Source organism: Perca flavescens, chromosome 4 (genome assembly GCF_004354835.1).
Source record: "Perca flavescens isolate YP-PL-M2 chromosome 4, PFLA_1.0, whole genome shotgun sequence".
NCBI classification, from domain to species: Eukaryota; Metazoa; Chordata; class Actinopteri; order Perciformes; family Percidae; genus Perca; species Perca flavescens.
The window spans coordinates 13122771-13149079 of NC_041334.1; the positions used below are offsets into that span (position 1 = coordinate 13122771).

Consider the following 26309-nt stretch of genomic DNA (forward strand, 5'->3'; position numbering starts at 1 on the left):
TGTACAATGGCTGGAGATTGTGATCAACTTTTCATAGCTCAGTGCAATAACAGCATCGATAGCTCACGTGCATATAGTTACTGATGTCAGGTCGACTCTCATTGTTAGTAATAAGTTTGCCTTAAACAAGTTTGGTTTCTATTGTTTTGTTCAGAGCTGTTGTCACTGTGTGTATGTGTCTACTCTTGAAAGCTTGTGTAGAAGTGTGTCTTGTGTTGGCCAGACTACCAAGCTCAGGTATACGTATATCACCAGTGTGCAGAACAGTGTGTTCTTAGAGGAATACGGTAAACAAGATCACCTGACAATCTCTCCATCTACCAATGCAAATAAATTTCATACACACCAGGAAGCAGGTTTCTACTTGTGTTTTAATGGAAACTGTTAAACTGATGGAGTCACATCCTCATTCCTGCTAGCCTGACAAGCCAGGCAGTCCCACATCAAGATGTTAAAGACCCTGTATATGTATATTATAATTGTATATTTTACAAAGTTATGAAATATATTTCTTATAATACTTATGTCTTATCAATAGCCTCTGCTGAGTATCGTGGAATGACCATAAGTACATTAAATAATGTTTTATCAACCCACTCTTCCTCTCACCTGCTGTAGTGTCAAGGGATGCCACCACTCCTGCTAAAGTACATAAACTAAAGAACAGAAATTGTATGAAACCCATGACCAAAATAGTCATACATTCTGCCAGTGTGTTACTTATGGATGGAATTCTAGTGAAAATAGATGATTCCCCTTTTTGGTGGGGACCCTCTGGAACTCCCTTAAGGACCCCAGGGAGTCCCCGGACGCAAAATTACGAATCCCACTATGGCCACGCTAAGACCCGCCCTACGAAGCAGCTCGATTGGTTGGGGTTAGGCATTTGACCTTGAGTGGTTAAGGTTAGGGTTATGGGATTGGTCAGGGGATAGGACCTGTACATCTAAGCATGGACGCCTGGCCAATAGTAGTGTGTGAATGCTATTGAAGGGCGGGTCTTGGCGTGGCCATAGTGTGGGGAAAATACATATATGTCAATGGGAAAATATCGCTCCCCGAACCACTGAAGGTCCCACACATTTGTTTTGTTTTTGACCGGCAGCGCATGCGTGCTTCACTCTTAACTGAACTCTTGGACAACGACGCTGTGTCAACTTAAAAAAAAAATAATTAAGTGGCTCATGACCTCTGCGTTGTACCGAGGATTGTTGACGCTCGACAGAGATCTGAACACCGGAGTCCGGTTTGAAAATAAGTGATAAAGGATTTTTTTTTAAGCAGGAAGATTGTGGTCGCTGGAGGACTCGAATAACGTGAGTGCCATTATGCTACGTTTATAACCCGACTTTATGTCAGTGTGGCTGGTTCACATTATGCTATTTCCTCATTGTAACTTAAGTTATCCGTATGGTCCAACCAACACATACAACTATACAAACTTTGACATATAGGTATATCGTTAACGTTAATTTTGGTAGGCGAAGGTTATTGGCCGTAGCTAACGTTAGCTAGCTAGCTGCTAGCCATCGTCTTTGTGATTTGAATAGTATTATTGATGCGTATTCATTAACCGATAGTAGCTCTCTGTTACTGTAACGTTATGTGTAGCTAACGTTATCTGTGTGCTTGTACATTCAGTGTTTGGTTTATGATGTATTTTCTAGTAAAGTTAAAGTGAACTAATATTTTGCGAGACGTGCAAACTTGGTTTTTGAAAAAGCGTAAACTGCACATCTTTTCATTCGTTCCCTATCAACGAGAATAACAGCGAAAACAGCTAATTTTACAGACCTTTGTCTGGCTTTCTCTGTTTCAGTTCCTCAGGGAGAATACGGGGACTTTTCTAAACTGTTCTTACACTCTACCACAACCCTATTTATCACCTCATTACAGTTATTTTGACCGGTGTTGCACCTTTTTATGTGACCCACCCATCAGATTCTGTGATCTCAGTAGGAACCATGTTGCCACCACAGATGGTTTTTATTGAAGTCACATACAGTATTTCACCAAAAATGAGGCTTCCATAGTATTATGAAAGGGTAACAAATTGTTATGGCAAAAATAGTCAATAAGTTTCCCAGAGCCGAAGATGACACCTTCAAATGTCTTGTTTTTGTCCGTCAACAGTCTAAAACCCAAACATATCCAGTTTACAGTGATAGAAAACACAGAAAAGCAGCACATTATCACATTAGAGAAACGGCAGCTAGAGAATGGATGGAGTTTTTCATAAGTGACTTAAACGACTAATTTATTAAATTGAATTCAGTCTGTTGATTAATCAGCCAATCAATCAGTTCAACACTACAGTGGGGATATTTTGAGACTCAAAGTGTGAACTGCATAATTCATCTTTGACTGTTAATGTACAATTTTACTTTTTCCTAGTGGGACTTTAATTTTGTTTATTGCACATGTATACTCAAGAAGACGATGAGACTGTAGGAGGACACTGCTGTGTGTGTATATCAATGTGTGTGTTACCGTTTGTGTGTTATGTACAGGACACACAGTGAGGAGACCATGTGGTGGTTCCAGCAGGGTCTGTGCTTCCTGCCTGCGGCACTGGTCGTCTGGACAGCGGCATCCTTTGTCTTCGCTTACATCACAGCGGTGTCGCTGAGGCACGTGGATCCTCTGGTGCCTTACATCAGGTCTGAGTCTGGACACACACACACACACACACACACACACACAAATTAGTTCCCATATGTAGAATTGATTTGGCCCGCACTTCTTATAAGGAGCAAATTTGTAATATTACATTTATTTTTTCTTTTCAAATGTCTCCATGGAAACATAGCTGAAACATCTTATTTTATTTTTATTTTTTTAATCTTTTTATTGAGATTTTTAGCAAAATAAATCAAACTTCTCTTCAGTGAACTTTGTTGTGTGTTGCAGCGACACAGGAACGATGGCACCAGAGAGGTGTGTGTTCGGCATAATGCTGGATGTGTCAGCCTTTTTAGGTAAAACGCACACACACACACACACACACACACACTACACTACATTACATTCTATGTGAAACTACATTGAGTCTCATTCGTAGTTATAGACATAATAAACAAAACATAACCTGCAATCTCTGATGATTGATTAATTGGGGAGAGTCTCAAAGGAAGGAATCTAATAAAGTAAATCAGTCAAGCTAGCTCTCTGAGCTAATGCATGGAAACTACTGTTGTAAAACAAACACACACACACACACTACAGTAAAAGTCATGCATTCAAATTTTGTGAAAGAGAGGCATTATGAGCCCAATGTACTAAATTTACTCTACTTCTGTTTAAGGTGGAGCTTTCAATTCTAATTTAATGATGGACAGTTTCATATATAACAATGCATTATCTAATTGTGATATTCTGTGAGTAAATCTGAATCAGCAACATAACCAGTAATATTTCTCTGTCGGGTAAATGTAATAGTACAATGTTTTCCTCTGAAACAGAAGTACACAGTGTGAGTAGTATACAGTTGGGTTGCATATTAAGCGTTTGGGGGATTTCTGTAAGTTATTTTGGGGGACAATTGTTTTAGAGAAAGCTGCAAGCAGCAATACCAAAGGCCAAGCTCTTTGAATTTGAGGGATTTCAGCCAAAATGTTTTTGTCTATGTAAAAAGAATATCAGCTGATATATGGTTATTAGACTTTGATTATTTTTGAATGATTTGTGTGTGTGTGTTTGCAGGGATAGCCACGGTGTACGTGCGTTACAAACAGGTGGAGGCTCTGACAGGTGAAGGCGAATTCAAACTGAACCGACTGAACCGCTTCGGGCTGCTGCTCGGCTTGATCAGCTCTTTTGGGATGTGCGTGGTCGCAAACTTCCAGGTGAGTGCTGCTGGTCCTAGATCAGAGCCCATCTGTACATTGTGGTGAAGTGTTGAACATGTCAGCAGTGTGTGTCTGTGTGTGTCTGTGTCAGAGCAGAAGACCACGCTGTTCTCCATGCACCTGGTGGGGGCGGTGCTGACTTTCGGGGTCGGGGCTCTCTACATCGTGGTTCAGACGCTGCTCTCGCTCCACATGCAGCCTCATGTCCACAGCAGGACCATCTACCTCGTCCGGCTCAGCCTGGGACTCTGGACCATGAGCAGCATCATCAGCAGTATCCTTTTGACAGGGTGACAGCTGGGAACACAGAGCCCAGAACAGACTAACGCTACAGTCAGTAAGAGCAGAGTTGTAGTGTGACCATAATTACTCAATGAGAAACGTTTTCATTACAATTATCTTCAAAGTCCAACCAGTTCCGAAGGTTTGATTTTGACTGACTATTTACAAAGTTAGTGCAAAGATGCGTGTGCACTCCCAGATGTGCCTGTGTGCCACAAGGTATTTCTAGAACCGGATTCTTTCCCACTACGGTAACGTACCAACCCTGGGGCTTCCTGTAACCTGAACCTTTAAAAACCTGTGTGACTTTGGTTCTAGGTTTTGCCTTTTGTTTACATTGGGTTTTACAAACTAGACAGTTTTTGACATACGACATAAAAAAATGTGACACAGGGACAAACGTTATGATTGATGTGCTGTTTGGTAGGCGAGTGCAGTTAAGTTGTGGTACAAAAAACATTAGGGAAAAGCTGTGCTAGTATTGATGTTCTTTTATATAAGATATGATAAGATAGATCTTCATTTTTCCCGAGGGAAATTGTTTAAAATAAGAGAGCAAACTATTGCTAGCTGCCACTCATACGGTGCCGGATCCTGAAATATACATGTTTACGTGCAATGACATTTAAATGTCGGTATCATTAAATTAATGGAAGGACTCAACTTGTAGTTACCTTGCACAGCAGCTGGATTCTAGCGATACCATGAAATTGCGTGAGAATCGCACACGAAAATCCATCTAGTCAGGCTTCAAGTAATGCGTTTGTGGCCCGACAGCAGCGGAACGAACCAATCAGCGTCCAAGCCGGAGCTACTGCCAGCCGTGTGTGTGTGTGTGTGTGTGTGTGTGTGTGTGTGTGTGTGTGTGTGTGTGTGTGTGTGTGTGTGTGTGTGTGTGTGTGTGTGTGTGTGTGTGTGTGTGTGTGTGTGTGTGTGTGTGTGTGTGTGTGTGTGTGTGTGTGTGTGTGTGTGTGTGTGTGTGTGTGTGTGTGTGTGTGTGTGTGTGTGTGTGTGTGTGTGTTCCACTGTTCTCTATCAGCTTTAAAGACATAGGTGCAGGAGATTATACTAAATCCGAGTTCCAGGTACTCTTTGGGGTGAAAGAAATGTAAATGCTTCTGTGCAAAACTCCACAATTAATAATGTTTAGGTGTCACCTTTTTAATAATGTATATCCAAAACCCAGGCACAACCCAGAACCAAAGAGTTTTTTTTTAAGTTCAGGTTATGCAAAGCTCAAAGTTACAGGTGGTTGAGCTTTATTGTCAGATGTCTCTTCTCTACATCCAGCATTTATCTAGACTGATTACAGCTTACTGTGTTATTACTGATCTACATCTCTTAATAGACCGCAACTTGCACTAATTGTAAATTGACTCTTCACTACACCTCAGCATTAATCTAGACTGTCGTTTCATATACATTGTGTTATAACTGATCTACCGCACTAACTAGACCATTAGACTAACCATTATCTGTTTACTGACTCTTTACACCATCAACTCTTAACTCCATCTCAGCAGTGATATAGACTCTCTGTTCATGTATATTTCATATCCATTGACTTACTTGCACCTCACTAGGTGCCGGCATTTGTAATTGCGCATTTATTCTGCACTTTATGTAGCATATTGTATTCTGTGTTCTTGTACTGTATTGAATGTGAAACTATTTGTTGTCTTGCACGCCTACGCTTTTCTTTGCCAGGTCGCCGTTGCAAATGAGAACCTGTTCTCAACGGCCTACCTGGTTAAATTAAAAAAAAAATTTTAATTAGTGAAAAAGACCTGCGTTGTTCAGGACAGGTCAGCTGCCAGTCCTGCTCTCTTCTCTGCTCCATACCTTCAAATCATCTTACATGAAAATACCAACCAGAATACTTAACTTGTTGTGTGCACACACCAACACTGTGCACACAGTTTACACGGACAAATAAATAATAAGGCAGCAAATCATGCATATCGGATATTCTTTTTTTAAGATTATTTTTGGGGCATTTTAGGCCTTTTATTATATAGGACAGTTGGAGATGTGAAAGGGGACAAAGGAGGGAATGACATGCAGCAAAGGGCTGCAGGTTGGAGTTGAACCTGTGCCCGCTGTAACAAGGACTGAGCCTTTGTACATGGGGCGCACGCGCTACCAGGTGAGCTATCCAAGTGAGCTATCCAGGCACCCCCCATGTTGGATATTCTGACTCAGAATATCCCCTGCATATTTCTTATGTATGAACGCCGTGTGTTGGAGCAGTGAGCTGTGATCCTTAACAGCATCCTCTCCTGCCAGTGTTCGTCTCGTCAGTCATCATGTACAGCAGTCTGCCGGGTGTCGACGTACCTCACAAACTGCACTGGACTCCTGGAGAAACGGTCAGTTTTGCAGCATCAAAGCTGGATTTTTTTTTTTTTTTTTTTTCAATACTTGTGCAGATATGATATCCAAGTTTAAAGGTCATATGACATTCTTTTATATAGGCCTCAGTGGTCCCCTAATACTGTATCTGAAGTCTATTTCCTGAAATTCAGCCTTGGTGCAGAATTACAGCTACTAGAGCCAATCCCACAATGAGCTTTCCTTAGGATGTGCCATTTCTGTGTCTGTAGCTTTAAATGCTATTGAGGAGGAGAGAGGGGGGTCAAGGTGGAGGGTGGGGGTGTGGCCTTGACTAACTGCCATGCTTCACTCGTTTGCAAGCCATGATGTCTCTCTTTGGGCGTTTCCCAATATGTGTTCTTCTATTGACTTGTGTTCTTGTGTCCCTGTGAAACGTCATCTCGTGTTGCCAAAGTACTGTCCCAATCAAGGGGGTAAGCTTCGCTTCAGAACTCGAGCCATCATGGCGCCATTTTGTTGCTAACTGGCCATCACCTCCTGTTAGCATTCCGCTGACCGCCATTTTTTTTTTACGTCACTTGACTGCAAATAACTTTACATCTGAAGCGTTTAAAGACTCTATTTGTCCGTTGTTTAGTTCCAAAGAAACACGACAATGTATAAAAGGCTCCATTACCTTGTACCTCACGTTATGGCTCCGTAGCAGACGTTTTTGTAAAAATAAGCTAACGATTGTGTCATAACCAAGTGACTTACTGTCGCATAGTAGAAGAATTACCATATAGTACAGGAGAAGCTCGCAGGCAGTTTCGACTTACATGAGATGTTTAGGTTTAATTACTAATGTTAACTAGCATGTTAGTGATCAATAATTAGCCTGTGCCCATGTTATCTCCTTACATACACCTACAGTCTCCGTATCTGTAAGATTGGGAATGATTGAGATTTCTCTTGGCACAGCTACCAGAAGACTTACAACTTTCAGACACGTTGCTCACGTCACATTCTCTCAGTTGGAGGCTGCGCAGTAAAGCTGGCCATCACCGGAAAAGTGCTTCTAATAGCCTTCACTGGTCTCCGTCCAGAGCAACGGGGTCTATTGGTCCATTATATACTGTCTATGGTCCCAATACACAAGTTCGCATTTTGCCAAGAACAGTTAAATTTCCCGGATGTATTCTTGACACGCCCATTTACCGAGGATACATCGGTTGCTAACTTGTATGAGCTTCGCAGCACCTGTATCCCAACATTCATTTCGGCATTCAATGATGGTTGGATTCATTGGTTGGATTTCCAGCACATAGACAGCCCAAAAAAAATTCACTTCTGAGAACATTTTTAGGCGAGCAATGAAAGGTTTAGATTTCGAATATAGGCAGTCTTGCAAAAATCTTTGCCAAATTGACAATTTGCTCCAAAGTTTTCGGAGTTTTCGGAGCTCCATAAAATGACGCGGCCGCCAGCTTGCGCCTCCCGGGGCTGCTTGCTCGGCGCTCGGACAGTCACACTCGGAGATCCCGCTGTAAGACGGAGGTCTTTAAGACCGGTCCCGTAAATAAGAGGCTTTTATTTCGCCGTTTCGGATCGTTTGTGTAAATATCACAACACATGTGGTTAACTGTCTTTTCGGAGTTAAACTCAACAAACACACACACACACACACACACACACACACACACACACACACACACACACACACACACACACACACAGCGCAGCAGGCAGAGGAGAGATATACCATAGATAGACTGTATATTATTAGTCTATGAGATACACCAGTTTCTTTTCGGGAGACTTGTTTAAATTATGCCATATGCTATAGCCTACATTATATTTTGTAGTTAGTTCATATTTTTGGTGTATTTGTTTTCTGATTTATTAGAAGTTGAGTTTCAGTCTTTATGATAAATGAACAGTTGTACATAAAGTGGTAACATGCTATGACATGTTATGTAGACTAAAGGGGAGACACCAACCTTTATAATTTGAATTGCTAATTTCCATCTCCCTGGGCATATACAGTGTACTACAATAATATAGAAATGATAATTCCACATCACACTAATAGGAACACATAGGACACACCAGTGCATATGCCTATATATTTGTTTAATTTAAACTGACTTAAACTTATATGCTAATAATAGGGATTGCGTTCCACTCTTTTGAATAAGTAAAGGGTGTTTGAGCTAAACCATTAACAATAAAATTAAAGCTCAATTAGTTTTATTTTTCAATATTATTGCAATAGTTGTAGCATTATGAGGTTTTCTTGTCCAGAGATTGTTTTAATACAAAGTGGTTATATTGTTGTGGTTTTTATTTCTAGCTGTTATTTTGGAGCCTTGCAGGTAGCCTCTGTGCTGGGAGTGTTGAGCAATAACAGGAAGAACGCATCGTCTCAAACTGTTAACAGCCTTTTCTGTGCTTGTAAACTTGCGAGTGAATTCTTCCAAGAACAACCAGCAAGAACATTCTCCCCAAGAACACAAGTCCGTAGTTTGCATTCTTGGTATATAGAAACACCCTCTTTCTCATGGGTGGGCCAAATTCTCTGGGCGGGCAAAGCAGAGAAAGGGGAGGTAACCTTTCCTCTTATGACATCACACGGAGAAAGATTCCAGATCAGCCCATCTGAGCTTTCATTTTCTCAAAGGCAGAGCAGGATACCCAGGGCTCGCTTTACACCTATCCAGGGCAACTCATATTAATGTTAAAAAACCTCATAAAGTGAAATTTAATTTTTATGCCATGGGACCTTTAAGTACTGATACTAAAATGATGCCTTTTATAAACCAATATATATGACAAACATAAACATGCGTTTCTAACTTCTCAGATGTTAGAATGTCTAAACTCAAGCAGCTACACAAGAACTTTGTCTAATTAAAATAGTTGCACATTTTGGTTGGTAACACCGCTCTTTGCAGCATTACATTGACGTTTGTATGTCTTTTTCAGGGTTACACGGCTCACATTATCAGCACCGTGTCTGAATGGTCCCTCGCCTTCTCCTTCATCAGCTTCTTCCTTACCTACATCAGAGATTTCCAGGTAGTCGGTCTTATCTTTCCACCCACACAGCTGCCTATTTATTTGGTTCAGTAAAATTAGGAAGTCTATAACCGAAGTATGAACAAATTTAATTCAACATGAAGTCTCGTAACGTACATGCTGTCAACCGGCTCGGCCGCAGAAGGACTGTAGTTTTTGGCCCTACAGAGCGTAGGGCCAAAAACGCCCTCGGAGACCCACTGAGCAACATTATTAGAAATCAATTGGATGCCATGTTGGAACGTAGTATGCAGTTGTTCTTAATACATCCATGCTTAATGTGCCTAAAAATGTAATTACACAAATTGAAACCTTGCAGTTGTATGCCTCCGTCAACCAGTCAATTTGCAGTTTACATTCATGTCTGTCCAGACTCCTATAATATACAGTCCCCTCCAAAAGTATTGGAACGGCAAGGCAAATTCCTTTGTTTTTGTTGTTCACTGAAGACATTTGGATTTAAGATCAAAAGATGAGTATGAGACAAGAGTTCAGAATTTCAGCTTTTATTTCCTGGTATTTACATCTAGATGTGTTAAACAACTTAGGACATACCACTGTTTGTATTTTTTTTTTAGGTTAGCAAAAGTGTTGGAACAAATAATCTTAAAATAAATAACATTTAATGTTTGGTGGTCTAACCTTTGCTTGCAATAACTGCCTCAAGCCTGCGACCCATCAACGTCACCAAACTGTTGCGTTCTTCATTTGTGATGCTATTCCAGGCTTTTACCACAGCTTCTTTCAGTTCTCGTTTGTTTCGGGGGGTTTCTCCCTTCAGTCTCCTCTTCAGGAGGTGAAATGCATGCTCTACTGGGTTAAGGTCAGGTGATCGACTTGGCCAGTCTAAAACCGTCCACTTTTTTCCCCTGATGAAGTCCTTTGTTTTGTTGGCAGTGTGCTTTGGGTCATTGTCCTGCAGCATGATAAACTTCCTCCCGATTAGTTTCAATGCATTTCTCCATAAATTGGCAGACAAAATGTTTCCGTACACTTCTGAATTAATTCTACTGCTACCATCATCAGTTACATCATCAATAAATATGAATGAGCCAAGCCATGCAGTGTTTACTTTAGGATTTTTTTTTTTTTTTTGAAGTGGGGGCAGGTCCGTCCGAACAACCTACACTTAGAACGGACCCACCGCGGTGACGTTTTTGGTGGAGCTGTTGGTTTAATAGTCGACTCGGAAGAAAGCAAAAGTTTTGACAATAAACTACATCAACACAACAGTATGTGGAGTTAAACTGGACTGGCCCAGTAACCTCTGAATAGTTCTACTTGTTGTTAAATTGCAATGTGAGCGGCAGCCAGCCGAGTGCATTATGTCGGCAGGATCATTTAAAAGGCAACCGCGACTACATTTTTTTGTACAGCCCTATTTCTGATAAAGTGGTGGCAGAAATTTTGCCATGGTAGGTCGCCACTACAAAATCAACATGGAGGAAACACTGCCATGACATTACCTCCACCATGCTTCATAGATGAGCTTGTATGCTTCGGATCATGAGCAGTTCCTTTCTTTCTCCACACTTAGGCCTTTCCATGGTCTCATCAGTCCATAAGATTGTGTTCCAGAACTTTTGCGGCTCATCTCTGTACTTCTTTGCAAATTCCAATCTGGCCTTCCGATTCTTACTGCTGATGAGTGGTTTGCATCTCGTGGTATGGCCTCTATATTTCTGCTCTCGGAGTCTTCTTCGAACAGTGGACTGTGGAGGTCGTTGGTGATGTCACTTACTGATGTTTTTGGGGTTTTCTTTACAGCTCTCACAATATTTCTGTCATCAACTACTGTTGTTTTCCTTGGCCGACCCGTTCGACGTCTGTTGCTCTGTACACCAGTAGTTTCTTTCTTTTTCAGGACATTGCTCAATGTTTGTCCAGTGGCGCTAGTCGATTTTCCTTCTTTTCTCAGCTTGAAAATGGCTTGCTTTTCTCACAGACAGCTCTCTGGTCTTCATGTTGATTCTTTGTTTCTTTAACAAGAAATGCAGTCTTTATAGGTTTAAACCAAGGATAAAAACTTAGACTAGTCATGCAGAGCTATTTAATGTTTGAAAATCAACCTAAAAAGCAACACCTGGGCAACAAGAAACCTCTGTCACATGTTCCAATACTTTTGCTCACTTGAAAAATGGGTGGGTTCAAACAAATGGTGATATGTCCTGAGTTGTTTAACACATCTAGATGTAAATACCAGGAAATAAAAGCTGACATTCTCAACCATTGTCTCCTACTCATCTTTTGATCTTAAACCCAAATGTCTTCAGTGAACAACAAAAACAAAGGAATTTGCCTTGCCGTTCCAATACTTTTGGAGGGGACTGTATATGTAGCGAAGACTGGAAGAAGGGAATTTTATTAAAAGGTTTTGCAGAAAATAATGATATCACAGTGAAGTTGACCTCCGACCACCAAAATGGAATCAGTTCATTCTTGACTAAAATTGGCTGTTTGTGCCAAATATGTGGGAAATTCCCTCCAGGGGGTCATGAGATATTGCGGTCACAAGTATGAAACGTACGGACAGATACCCTGATAACATAATGCCTCTGGCCACGCCTGGCGTCGGCTCGGAAGAATAAAGGCTGTGTTATTTTTTTTTCCTTTTCAATACCACACATTTAACATTCCATGAACCACACAGTTAATCAAAACCTACAGACTGGACAGGACCAGGCTTGCTGTTTACAGACTTGATGCTAAGCTAAGATAATTGGCTGCTGCTTTATATTGAAGCCGAATTTCCAAAATACACCTACCAACACCTCTTAAGCTTACTAGTCAAACATGTTGAATCTCATTTATGAATTTGTTTAAAGAACTGCAGTGTAAGGTGGCAAATTGTAGTTTTACAGGATTCATATTATTATTATTATTATGTGCTGTTTCTTGATTTCCGGTTGTTCCCTAAGGAATTGTGGCAGCACCATCTTAACCCCATAAGATTTGATTTTAACATTTCTGTTTTTGCGCTGACTAAACAAGATCCAACATGTTAATTATTTCGCTTCAGTGATGTTGGCAGGTGTTTTTTATTTAACTTTGAACAAAGCCAGACTAGTTGTTTCCCCATGCTTCCAGTCTATGCAAAGCTACTCAACAAAAGGACATGAGATTGATATCAATCTGAACAACTCAAAAGACTTTCCCAAAATGTAGAACTTTCAAGGTCTTATTTAAGATCTGTGTTGACGGAGAATATTTCTTAACTTTTCATTTTTTTTAATGTTTCTTTCTTTTCTTTTTTTTATGAAGAAAATTCATTTGCGAGCTGAAGCAGATGTGCAGAGCAGCCACCTGTACGACAACTGGCCACACGATGGCGTCGCAGCGTCGGAGTCTTCTCCACTGCTGGCAGGAGGAACATGACCAGCTGTAGAGGACCCAGCTGCTTTTACACCAGTTTTTTAACTCTTTCTTATCACGCTTAAAGCCTTTTTATAAAGACTCTCTTAAAGCTGGTTGGTGGCTCGTAAAAAAACATATCCTCTCCCCTTTAGTGTTCTCTATCCATTCAAATAGTTTATTTGTCCAAGTTTGGAGATTGGGGAGATAATATGAGGGGAAAGAGACAGATTTTTTTATTTTTTATTTGGGGCAAATTATCCTTTTAACCCAAATATGAGGCTTTGCACTTTTTCCTCAAACTGCATCGGTCCTTCACGGTGACTTTCTCTACTTCATCGCTGCACTTTATGCACTTGATGCTATTACATTTTAAAACATCCACTGTGGTTTACTTTCAGTTATAAATCATACCTGCTCTTGTCTATGAAGCCCACTGGGGTCATATGGTAGAAAAATAAAACATTATTACATTTGTCAATTCTATTATTTCTTTATTCTGCATTGAAACAATTAAAGCTGCAGTGAGTAGAATGCAAAAAAAAATTTGACAGAGTGAGACCTCTTCCGGCAGCTCTCCCTTTGCCCTCTCTGTTGCACGGGCAATGCATGCGCAGAAAAGCCAATAGGAACGTTCTCGCTCTCTGAAATGACCAGAAGTGATTGGCAGAGTCTCCCAGTGAGCCAAGAGGAAGTGCAGAAGTGTAGTTTTCTCTCAGACAACTTGAATTTCAATATGCTGAAAGATTATAATGAGATCTTTGCCTAAGAATGCAAAATACCAAAAGCATACCAGTGCTTTAATAACTGAATTTTAAGCTTTTAACTATTCTATTTATTAATGCTACTTTCAATTATATTCTGTTCATTAATGTTTGCCTATTTCATCTCAGTTTATTTGTCTACTGCTTTAACATTCTGTGTCTAACAAATGTACTGGATGCGTTATTTTTTACTAATAAAAATGTACAATGTTTTTTTTCTAAATATTTTGAATCCTGCATTATTTACATTCATGTTCACTAGCAGTCTTCTTCACTGCCTTTGTGGTGCATTCACGCACTACAGTTGGCCTGGCATCCATGCTTTGCGTGAGGTAATGGATGCCGATTTGTTCAGGTCCTATATCCTGACCAATTGGCTATCCTGACCTTAACTATTCGATGTCCATGCCTAACCTCAACCAATTGGGCTCTTCGTAGGGCGGGTTCCATAATTGCCATCATTTCTCTGTTAAATCTGAACAGGGGCCCGTTCAGTCTCAAAACGGTGTGCACGGCTGTGTTGCGGTTTTCGGATTGAATGACACTTTTCATCGGAACGGTGTGAGCTTTGAGGTGTGTTTTCTCTAGTTTGGTGGGTGCGACAGACATGTTACCCAATCAGCAGCGACATGTATTTAAACTTGTGGTAAAAAGAAAGGTAGTGCGCACACAGCAGTGTGTTCATTTAACGCACCACCTTTTCAGTTTATTTAAACGTTTTGTAATTATTTATTTTTTTGTCAAGGCTGAACGTGGCCCAGGTGTAAGCATCCAAAGTCCAGACCCACAGAGACACAGCAGAGCTCTGATTGGTCAGATGTCGACACACAACAGATGGCCAATCAGAGCTGCTGCTCCTGTATGGATTGAACCATATTTCATTTAAAGGTGTGACACCGCTGACACCTCGAATAAAAATCACGTTTTTTAAACTTATTATTTAACAGTGTATATTCTGGTGGCACACTCCATACTCCACAGTACCTGCTGGCTGTTGACTGAGAACATATCTACAAATAAACTTGAATATTTCATCAGATACAAACCTACTTAACTTCCAACCCTGAGTTGCTACTGTACATTGTATTGTGTGTACGTTATCCTTGTTAAGACTAATAAAGATGTATTCGTTGTTTGTAGCTTTGTCTACTTCAGACTCAGACTGCAGCCAAGTAAAATACAAACTTGATATCTAACCTTCTAGCCACTGGGGGACCATAGGCAGGCTGGGGGGACGCATATTAATGTTAAAAAACCTCATAAAGTGAAATTGTCATGCCATGGGACCTTTTTACTGAAGAGAGAGAGAGAGAGTCAGCTTTATTGTCGATTTTTCACATGTTCCAAACATACAAAGCAATCGAAATTACGTTTCCCTCCATCCCACGGTGAGGACAAAAAAAACGTAGTTAAACCTGTGTGTGCAAGCGCACTACCTTTCTTTAAAGCTACTCATTTTTTTTAAATTTATTTTAGTTTTGGTCAATGGATCAACTGACTATACAGAGCTTTTAGCCTCTTTTAGCTCCTAGTTTTGGTAGTTAGACTAGCTGGTGAAAAAAATGGAGGAGGCAGATAGTTAGGAGTTGGTGGAGACCAACAGAGCTAAAAGGGATTGAATATTGGACTAACAACTTAGTGTCAGTGGTTAGGTTTTCTGCTGTCCCCAAGTGGCCAAAACCTCAATTAATGGTGCTGTTATTAAAGAACTGTTAATATACAGTAACTGTGTCAAATTTAATCCCAGCCAACAGGTCGAGGTTCCTCTGCCATCAGGTCGTCATTGGCTGTTCTCTGATCAGCTGCCTCCAACAGGTCAGACCTAAAAACAACTCAATTTAACACTCACTATTTCCTGGAGACACCGGTCTGTTAATACATCCACGGGAGACACCTCTTGTAACAGGAACTCCACAGGCGGCTTTGAATACTTACCAGGTATGGTCATGTCAGATTTGGTCAGAGATGTATATAAGGAGGTAGAACTACTTCACTACTGTACATAAGTACTAAAAGGCTGTATCTGTACTCTACTGGAGTATTATTTTCTTTCTCCTACTCCTACTTCAGTACATATTTTTGATGAGTTTAATACTTTTACTCAGATGCATTTTTTATGTGCTGTGTCGTCACTCATTATGCTAAACATTTGAAATATTAAATAATGTATTCAAACTTTTGACTGCTTTCTTTAATAACTACATAACACAATTCTTGTACTTTTACTTTCAGTACTTGAGTAGTACATTTTAAAATAAACTACTTGCAATACTTAAGTACAAAAAATGTTGAATACTTTAATACTTCCACTTAAGTGTGGTGCTTAAAGAGCACTTAAACTTCTACTCAAGTCACTTTTTTGATAGAGCACTTGTACTGTACTTTTACTCAAGTCTGGGTCTCTAGTACTTCATACATGTATGGATTTGGTCATCGCAATAGCGTCGTAACCGTGCAAGTTGCAGTGACATGACTGCAAAATAATGAAAATATGTCCACCTACCAAAGAATTCAGCCGCCTCCGATGTTTCGTACTTTATTTACCTTCATGCTGTAGCCATGATTTTAGAATACTGAGGTCAAATGATTGCTGATAGATTAATGAAAACTCTGGACTTAACTGGAATAATGATTATCCAGTTTAAAATTTCTGCATAAAAAGAATCAATTAAAAAAATTCTTATTTATGAATTGGCACTTTTTGCTGTTTAATTGCTCCAATATTGTTCCGATTATGCAAAAAAAAAATGATTCATTCAACAGCACAAATTAATTAATTTGAGAGGGCAACTTTTTAAGTGGTTTTGCTTTTCTCAGATACCTCCCAAGCACCCGTGGGGTCATTTTGTAAAACAACGCCCGGTTCTCATTGAAACGAAACCAACGCGCCTCATTTTCAATCACTCAACTTCAATGTGCTTCAACAAGGACAATAACAACTCCACACAGATTTAATCAAGTTTTAATTTTCTCATAAAACTATGACATTTCTATTCAAAGCGTACATTTTAAAAGATTCACTCTTGTTCAAGCGGCCCCAAATGGTGATGTTCGGAAAATTTTGATTATTGGGACGCTAAAACAAAATGAGGGGAGACACATTAACATTAACTTTGGCAAACTAATTTAATATTATTCAGATTTTTTACAATTTAACTAATTATTAACCCAATATATTGTTAACAGCTTCATGGATTTAATGAGGCTTTGGGGGGGGGGGGGGGGGTGTTCATTAGAATCACAAGTGATCAAAGTTTGATAATATTACAACAGATTACTATTAAAATATGAATGGCTTGAACATACAGTATATACATACAATCATAACAATAAATAACACTGAAATTAGAAAAGCAGCTCCATCTGTAAAATCAGTGAAAATGAAAAAAATCTTTTAGGTTAAAGTAGTAACTGGTTGTTAAAGGGTGAGCTCACCCAAATTAGAGAAATTCATATTCTCTGTAGTATTATCTCTTCTTTACTTTATTAATGTCTCTGCAAACTGCAAAAGGTGTTCCCAAGGTTTAGTCTCCAACTTTTAATTTGGCTGGTAAAATTACTCAGCCGTTATGTTAATTAACAAAAATTTAATTCTCAGGTGTTGTCCGTACAATTTACAGCTTAAATTAAAAGAATTAAATTAAAAGCAGCGTTCTATTTATTTTAAATATATTTAAAATAAATAGAACGCTGCTTTTGAATGTCACAATTATTTCTGCAAATTGTTGGTCATCAATGTCAAGTACGGGCACAAATGCAAATACAATTTTTGATTTCTCTGTAGAAGAACTAAAAAAAAAGAACCCTGGATGTCGTCAAGAAGTAGCATTATACTTGTATCTATTATTATTATTTTCATGTAGAAATAAGTTTGATGGTACAAACCTATGTATTTTAATAATATGTAGACAACCAAACAAGCCTTGATACTAATTCACAGAAAATAATCAATATTTATGTTAGAATGGTAATTAAGTTCCAATGAAAACTGCTGCCAGTGTGTTCTAGGTACCTCTAGAGTTACAGATAGTGTTTTTTTATAACTTGGGTGAAATGGCCCTTTAACAGCGAGGCACGAACCGGATGATGAGCAGAGTTGTGAAGCTTCAGGTGTGTCCCAGAACTACAAGAGGTAGTGAACGTCCAGCAAGTCTAGACGTCGAAAATTATTCAAAAGTTCCCCCGTATGCACGCACAAAGTAGTGAGTGCTCACTGGCTGGATGGACTTATCAGCCAGAGCTCCCTGTGTTCCTCTAAACTTAGAGTGGTTATAAGGTGATTAAATGCAAGAATAATATGCACAATGTAAACTGCAGGTTTCCTGATAATCAGACTGAAAGTTGCTTCTCCTTATTCTTCAGTCTGACTTGGACTTCTGGGATGGGGGTTATCTTTAAAGTTTTGACATGAAGACTTATTTCTTGAAGTCGACTTAACGTCAACCTGTACAGCTGCAGACATTTCATCCGCACCTGAAGACATTATACTGCCTCTGGCCAAAAAAAGATGGCTTCCCTATTTTTAATCCCATCTGTCACTGCCCGATGTGAGTCGAGTGCAGATTTGAGTCGCGCATGCTCAGATTTAAACGGTTTACGGCATAACGTGTCATACCGAAATTTGCGAAATCCATAAAATAATAAACTTTTGTCATTACAAACAATAACAGAAGATGGAAATCATTTCAAAAACGTTATAGCTATCTATGCTTGTTTGATTGCTAACGTTAGCTCAAAACGCCATTCAAGTGACAGCCTTTGTTGTGTTTGATTGCTAACTTGTAGCTAGCAGTCATTTCAAAAACGTTTTAGCCATCTATGATTGTTTGATTGCTAACGTTAGCTCAAAATGCCATTCAAGTGACAGCCTTTGTTGTGTTTTTTTGATTGTTTGATTGCTAACTTGTAGCCAGCAGTAAACAAACTTCGTTATGTAGGTGCATTTTTACTGTGTTGACATTACAGAAGTCTCCATCGTTAGCATCTTGTAGGGTACTTGTCGCAAAGTGACGCATGCGCGACTCACATCTGCGACAACATCTACAAAGCTTTGCTTGGCTAGTTTTTAACCGAGTGAACAGCCGAGGAAACGAGCTCCAGAGATGTGGGTCGTGATTCAGGGGTCTGGAACCAGTGTTAACGCCGATGCACCCAACAGTGATTCACTACCTTCTGACAGAGACACACCCAATGATTTCATGGATTTCTTTTAATTGCTAGAGATCTGCTTGAAGCTATGGCACGAGCACAGCACATCCAGAACATCGGAGACCTGCGGAGAGTTTAAAGACACAAGGACAAAGTCAAAAAGTCATTGCTCGATCCTCTGACCTCGACCCTTGGAATCTGCAGGAGGATCCCTTTTTCCAAACTGAAGTCATGTGTGCAGTGGTTTCCAGCTCTCTAAGGATGCTGGGGGGATTTTGAGACGGATAGGGGCGTCAGGAGAGAAAAAAAGCCTGGAGGGTTTAAGGCATCAGTGGGCGGGGCCATAGAAAGGCCGGGGAGCTCTGAAAATTCGACATTCACAGCCGTCATTTGCACGTTCCTGTCCTCCTTCACTTAAAAGGCAGATCCGTCACAGATGATGTTCTGGCCTCGGCCAGGGAACAGCTCCATCTGCCAGTACCGGGGGTCTGCGTACACTACAAAAGGTCAGAGGGAACAACCGTCAACTGCGTGTTCAGCAGACCGGACAGCTCATTCAACCGTTTGATTTTAGGGTTTCAGGAGAACAGATGCAGCATGCAGACTCTTCAAAGACTGTGAGGTACAGTTTAGGCAGTGGCTAAGATATGGCTTTTTATGGTGGGGGCACGAGACCAAAGTTTGTCTGTTCTGCCTGAAGGTGTCGTTTTGTCCCGCTAATGTGTTTGTGGATTTAAAACGGGTGCGGCAGGTGTTACCCATGTCTCCAGGTGTCAGCCACAGGTTGAAGGAGCTGCAGTGTTTCTGACAGCGCTGAACAGGCAGAACTCGAACTGTTGGTAGCCCCTCGCCCACCACCAGCCAGCCAAACACTCCGACACCCTGAAACACAAAGTCAAAGTTAGAACAGAGGCTGAGAGTTCATTTGTGTGAGTGCGAGTGATGGAGGGCTACACTGAGGGGTATGCAATACGATATTAGATTAAACGATTAATGGACACATTTTAACGATTAAAATGTGTCCATGATCTGAGGCCGTTATTATCGTGCCCCAGTGCACAGTCTGTCAGTTGCAGTTCAACGGCTCCAATTATTTTTCCGCAACTAGCGCCGCAATGCTAGCCAAGAGCTAACAATGCCAATAGCGCTCCCACTGGCTAGCTAAACAAGCAACTGTCATGGAGAAAAAAACAATTGTATGCAAATGACTACATCGAAAGAAAGGGTACGGATTCATGTCCATGAAGTAATGCAATATCAAACTTCACTGCATCAATACACACATTTAAAATACATTTAGGAAAAAAGGAGCTGTATTTAACCTGCTATCGTACAGTGTTTCCAATTTTCCAATGAAAGTAGATAGCACTAGTCGCCATAAGACATCATACACTCATTTGCATATATGGTGATGTCATTGCGTATCATTTGCATGAAGCTTAGTGGCTGTGTTGTCTGACGGCCTGCTGCTCACTGCGCAAGAGGAGAGGGAGAGCTATTTTTTAGAAAGAAAGTCGCTAAGAGGGTCTGAAAAGTCAATAAATCTAAAGATATTGTTAAACAATACTTTAGGTACGTCAGTAACAAGAACCGTGTTTTCCTGTTCAGTCTCTCAGTCTTGCAGTGTGGGGACGTCTGGACACGTGAACTCACCTTACTCTGGGAGTTTGTGCTGTGGGTGACCAGGCAGCGCTGCACGATGGTCCCAGCGCTGTCCAGCAGGGGGCAGAGCTCAGCCTTCGGGAAGAGCCACCTCAACACCTTCTCCCTGGTCCCAGAGCTGAACCTCCTGCAACAAATCAACACACACCAACAAGCATTAAATACCACTGGGTCTCGCATTGCCACAGCGCTGTGGAGGAGGGTCTGGCTAGTCCACACAACATCCCGGGATGGGAGAAAACGGTGCTGTGGTTTATTGGCCTCGGGAAGGAACTTGTTTTGGTGGAACATGTGTACGTTCAAAAGTTGTTTTAGTCGTGGAACAGAAAACTCAGAGACAGTGGCTCTCTTAAAATAGCCCCACATCATCACATACCCTTCACCATACCTAGAGATTGGCATGGTTTTATTTCAGTTAGCCTAATAGCTGGTTTGATTTGCATTGAGAGATGATTTTATGGAAAGCACCCCATGCCAATCTCTAGGTATGGTGAAGGGTATGTGATGATATGGGGCTATTTTAATTCCAAAGGCCAAGGGAACTTTATCAGGATGCATAGTATCCTGGATCCATGAAATAACTGGCCTTTAAAAAAAAAAAAAAATCTGCCTGCCTCTATGGATAGGGCATAGACATAGGGGTGTACTGACTTATGCCCCCTGTATTTTAAGGAAGAATATTTATTTATTTAAAATACATTATTCATTCTCAAAGAAAACTGGTGTCCTTAAAGGTTGGATTTTTCCTCATTTTTTAATTAAGGCAATAAGATCAATTTCCAAAAGATGATTTTTTTTATTCCTCTTTTTAGTCAACTTTAGCATGGGTTCATAATCTTATGAGTGCCACTGTAGTTTAGCTAGCTGTCTGGATTCACCCTGTATAGATCTAAGGAGCAGTGAACCATAGTCCTCATTAATCCACCAGAGTTTAGAATGCCAACACAAAGAAAGAGGAAGGTGACGGACATCCGGCAGAAAATGAGGGACATCCGGCAGAACCTCCGGCAGCACCGGAACAATCCCGGAAATGAAACGTCATCAATATAGACTACACATGTCTAATGTTATCAAACATTTACTCCATATAGTTTCTCTATCAGTAAATATAGACGAGGACAGATTTGCAGTCCAGTTTTCACCTCCTGCACCAACAATAAAACATTCTGTAACCATCCGAACAATAGACGAACAACAAGATATAAATGTAACATCTGTGTATCGAATGCCAAATAATAATGATTATTCGACAGCATACATCTTTTGCAAAGACTACTGAGTTTCTAAAATATTCTCCCCCCTGTGATTATGATGCAAGTCAGGTCGGGGTTCCTCAGAACCGAGTGGACCAGTGAACTGGACTCTGAACCTAAATGTGTACCAGAGCAGAGTGAAGTTGGCGGGTCCCTGGGGGAGGCCGAGGTTGTGGTCGTGCAGACCGTCGTCCTCCTCCAGCAGGATGGACATGGAGCCTGAGTGGGCCAGGTAGAGCTCCTCCAGCTGCTGCCGCTGGACACTGAGGGACTCCCCACCCTGCACAGACCAGTAGGAACAAACACAAACCAGTAGGATTTAGACTTTTCTGATATACTGTTTATTCATATTATTATCATTTACATTCTTATTTATTTCTTCTTTTTTATGCTCACCCTTGGTTCCCCCCATCCACCCTATAGACTTTGTCCCAGACTGACTGAGAACTAGGGCTTTGCAATTAATTGAATTTTGATCGCAATTTTCCATTTTTGGCTCCTACAACGATCACAAAAACAACGCTATCGAGAAAAACTATAAGTTTCGCACATTAGGTTTTGCAAGTAAATTCTAATTTTGTCTTGTGTTCTGAATGACACGCGGACTTTCGCTCGTCCTAAGGCTAAACTCCCTCAGCCAACATTTGAATATATTTTTTATATTATTTATTTTAATGGGAATTAAAAACGTTCAAGCAGGTAAAGCATTAAGGGCAATCTCACAGTTCAAGGTGTTTACACGGTTGATTTGGTTAACGGTTACACTGTTTTTAACGTTCAATAATTGCAACATCTTTCCAAAAGTCAATGAGTCATCGTGTTAAATAATCGTGATTTCAATATTGACCAAAATAATTGTGATTATGATTTGTTTCCATAATTTAGCAGCCCTACTGTGGACACATACTGTACATGCACACAAACACGACAACGTGTTGCACTTTTAATGTTTACTACATTTACTACTACTACTACTAAACATTAGTCTTCTGTTTGAAGAAGAAGAAGAAAAAAAAAGCAACATCGTCATTTACAAAGTTTGCACCCGTGGGTGTCAGAAGGGGAGGCCCATCAGATTGACCTCTGACCTTTAGCAGGACGAGCTGTGGCCCCCGTCGCAGATTCACCATCCCTCTGAGGCTCTCTGGGACTTCCAGCACCGAGGAGATCTCAGCACAGCCCGAACAGTTGACCAGATTCTGCCTGAGAGAGCCGGCACTCCACCATTCATGGAAACCTGCAGCGCACACACACACACACACACACACACACACACACACACACACACACACACACACACACACACACACACACACACACACACACACACACACACACACACACACACACACACACACACACACACACACACACACACACACACACACACACACACACACACACACATTTAAAAAGCCTTTATTTTACTGGCTATATCATAATAGAAAATTTAAAAGACAGCAACCCACGCGTAGCGGTGCAGACAGCCAAGGCACTCTTCTTCAAATAATTTTGAAGAGTGCTTTGGATTTTCCTTTTTTTTTTTTTCTACACTTAATTGAATTCGCGACCCCAAAGAGCACCTTCAAACATCTGACTGAACTTCCTGAGCACCCTGGACTTTTTTTGTCAAATTAATCTTTTTTTTTTTTTTCTTCAAAAATGGACGTTGGAAAGCGTGGGTTGGGATTACTTGTAGGAGTAACGACTCACTCCTATACTTGGGTTACACGACTCTCGACGCAGCCAACGTGTGTTGCACTTCAGTAATGAAGAATTCTTTTTTTCTATCCTTAAGATATCCAGGACTTCCTCATTGAAACGTGTGTCTGTGAGCGCATGAGTTTCTCTACGCTTCACACCTTGCAGATTGTACTTCTTGGCGATGGGCAGGGACAGCAGGCGGACGTGGCTGAGTGGGGATGACCAGTTGTAACAGCCCAGGTTGACCAGGCCCAGCTGGGGGGCGCTCTGAGGGTATGTGAAGGCCAGCACTACCACAAGCAGGAAGCCCACTGCCACCACAAACTGCAGAGACAACAGAGACATTACCAACACTTCCGCTGCAAAAGGTAAGAGATTTATCGTTCAGCAAGAAAAATGTGTTTTCTTCTCATCGGTTGGATCTTTATCAGTTTTTTGGTAGCTGTAATAGCCCCTCCTGTCCATATTGGCCATCACATGATCACTCCTGTATTGTTTTTTTGTTTTTGTTTACTGTACTTGCTGAGCTGCAGTGGTCAACAAATAGTTATACTAATAAAAAGAGAAACAAGGGTCCTGCAGTGGAAAATTAACTATTTATGTCTGACACAATAATAACCTTAAAAAAGATTAAACAATAAACTGGCAGAGCAACCAAATCCTCATATTTAAGAGGCTGTAACCTGCGTTTTAAGAACTTTCATGTGGTTAAGGCCTTCAGTGATTCATTGATTACATTTTCTGTCGACTTTATTAGCAGTAATATTTGCGTTGGCAGGCTTGACCTTTATGGTGGCTCTCAGGATGGGGAACTGGGGAGGCTCTCTCCTGGGCTCGTTTGTCTCCAGGACCTGCTTGATGAACCTCTCGATCTCCCTCTCCGACATGCCGTAGCGGTAGCCCGACTGGCGGAGGATGTCGATGCTCTCGGACAGTTTGTCGTAGATACACGGCTCGCTCATCGTCGTTCCAATGATGGCGGCAGCGACGGCGGCTTCTCGGTCAAACACGTCGATCTTCAGCTGCTTCGGGACCCAGGAGCATGGTGTCACCTACAAAGTCATCCATAAAAAACAGCTAGCGTTCATAACTTGGATGATTAAAAGGTGGTATTGTGTAAATTAGTAATTAATTAATTAATATGCAATCTAAATGTAATTATAGTTTGCTATGAGTGTCAGTATGTGCCGTTTTCTCTTGCATGGAACCAATGGGCCGTATGCAAGAGCCACACATACAAACATTCACTGCATGGGTCATTTAAGAGAATTTGTGGCATTTTCCCGGAGGTACAAAAGGTGGTCCAGACTTGTTGAAGGAGTCTTGTACTGATACTTCTCTCTACAGTTAAACTAAAGACCTGAAGTTAAATATGATGCAAAACTAAAACAAAATAAATAAAATAAACATTATAGGTATAAAAGGTATTCTGTTCACATTCTACCCGGTTTTTTTTTTTTGTTTGTTTTTAGAAGGGACATCTTCTGCCCTAGGTCTATAATTTGTGGTTGTAAAGTTCCATGAGGCCTGGATTATTGAAAAGGTCATAACAGGTCATTTTATACAGTAAGGTCAAGTTTTTAATACCCAATTTATGCACTTCCAAGACTGTTTAGGGACCCCAGTATGCAGAAATATTCAAACACACCATGTTAGAATAGGTCAAAATAACACAGTTGTACTGCATGACAGAGAGTATAGCTGTAATTACTTAATGAAGCATAACAAGGATAAAGACTAGTTTTCTTTGCTAAGTCCATTAATCACTTTACATGTAGGGACTATGTGGACACATGGGAGTCTGTTATTGTCTCTATGCAGTTCGCTAAAGACCCAAGAGTTTGTCAGCAAGGCCGAGATCCTCCGAGTGACACTAGCACCTCACTGGAAAGCACGTGGCAGGCTTCAGACAGGTGTCAGGCAGAATCTGGACAAGCAAGCCACAATGCAGTAATAAGTCTGTGGCAGGTTTTTATAACTATAAGTGTCAAATAAATGAACTGGAGTTAAGATATTTCCCTCTGAAATGTAGTGGATTAGATCTGTAATGTTCCATGAAATGGAAACACTCAAATAAAGTACAAATACTTTAAAACTGTACTTAAGTACAGTACCTTAAAGAAGATCGAGATGCCGCCCTGGGGGCGGCAGCTTCTGTTTTGTGCTCTCAGGGCCAATCCCTGCACAGTAACCCAGTAACACCAAGCATCCACCTCAAGTATATTATATATTTTATAGTGTTAAACATAGCATTTAAACATGTAAATGGCTGTCAAACATACACAAACATACTGTCATATCCACCTACCTCAGATATATAAGCAACCAGTTATATTAATAATTACTTATTTATTCCAGCACAATTTGCACTTTTGCATTACTGTTTAAAAAAAACTGTTTAAAATCTTAATAGAACAGTTTGTGTGCATGTGTTTATGTACTTATGTGTATGCATAGCATACATAATGCATGTTTATATATATATATATATATATATATATATATATATATATATATATATATACACTTTTTAAATACAAACTCTACAGCTGTACATAGTAATCAAATGGTTATGTTTACCTTGTTCAGCTTTACAGTCCTTGTGTTTAGCCGTATGTCTATGTACTTTGAGAGCAAAAAGCCAGGGTCAAATTACATGTAGCTAGCTAGCTAGCTAGCTAAATGTTCAAACTTACTTGGCCATTAAAGCTAATTCTGATTCTAAATGTACTTAGCTACTTTCCGCCACAGTGGATAACATAAAACACGCTATCAGTCCAACTGTTGCCTGCCGCATTTAAAACAATCAGCCATATAAAGTATAACGTCAATACAAACTTAGAGCCAAAACAGTGAGATGGCACGATTGTGATTTAAAAACACACCACCACGGTCAGGCTGACTGC

The 26309-nt window shown here is 40.5% G+C and overlaps 2 protein-coding genes across 2 annotated transcripts; one reads left to right on the forward strand and one right to left on the reverse strand.

Moving 5' to 3' along the window:
* Positions 1 to 1016: 1016 nt before the first annotated feature.
* Positions 1017 to 13644, forward strand: dram2b (DNA-damage regulated autophagy modulator 2b). Its single transcript, XM_028577043.1, has 8 exons — positions 1017 to 1316; positions 2511 to 2660; positions 2911 to 2978; positions 3703 to 3845; positions 3945 to 4122; positions 6417 to 6499; positions 9429 to 9521; positions 12783 to 13644. Exons 2-8 carry the CDS (start codon positions 2530 to 2532, stop codon positions 12894 to 12896), a joined length of 810 nt encoding a protein of 269 aa, XP_028432844.1. The 5' UTR covers positions 1017 to 1316; positions 2511 to 2529; the 3' UTR covers positions 12897 to 13644.
* Positions 13645 to 18485: 4841 nt separating this feature from the next.
* Positions 18486 to 26055, reverse strand: c4h6orf89 (chromosome 4 C6orf89 homolog; the record flags this gene model as incomplete). Its single annotated transcript, XM_028575021.1, has 8 exons — positions 18486 to 19281; positions 19543 to 19666; positions 20438 to 20573; positions 21828 to 21979; positions 22788 to 22936; positions 23562 to 23727; positions 24189 to 24455; positions 25984 to 26055. Coding segments are annotated over 8 exons (1149 nt in total), but the record flags the coding sequence as incomplete, so codon positions are not given.
* Positions 26056 to 26309: the final 254 nt, after the last annotated feature.

Coding starts and splice junctions, on each gene's coding strand:
- dram2b (XM_028577043.1), top strand. CDS start 2,530: ATGTGGTGGTTCCAGCAGGGTCTGTGCTTCCTGCCTGCGGCACTGGTC. Junction 2,661..2,910: donor CCTCTGGTGCCTTACATCAG/GTCTGAGTCTGG, acceptor TGTGTGTTGCAG/CGACACAGGAACGATGGCAC. Junction 3,846..3,944: donor GCGTGGTCGCAAACTTCCAG/GTGAGTGCTGCT, acceptor GTGTCAGAGCAG/AAGACCACGCTGTTCTCCAT.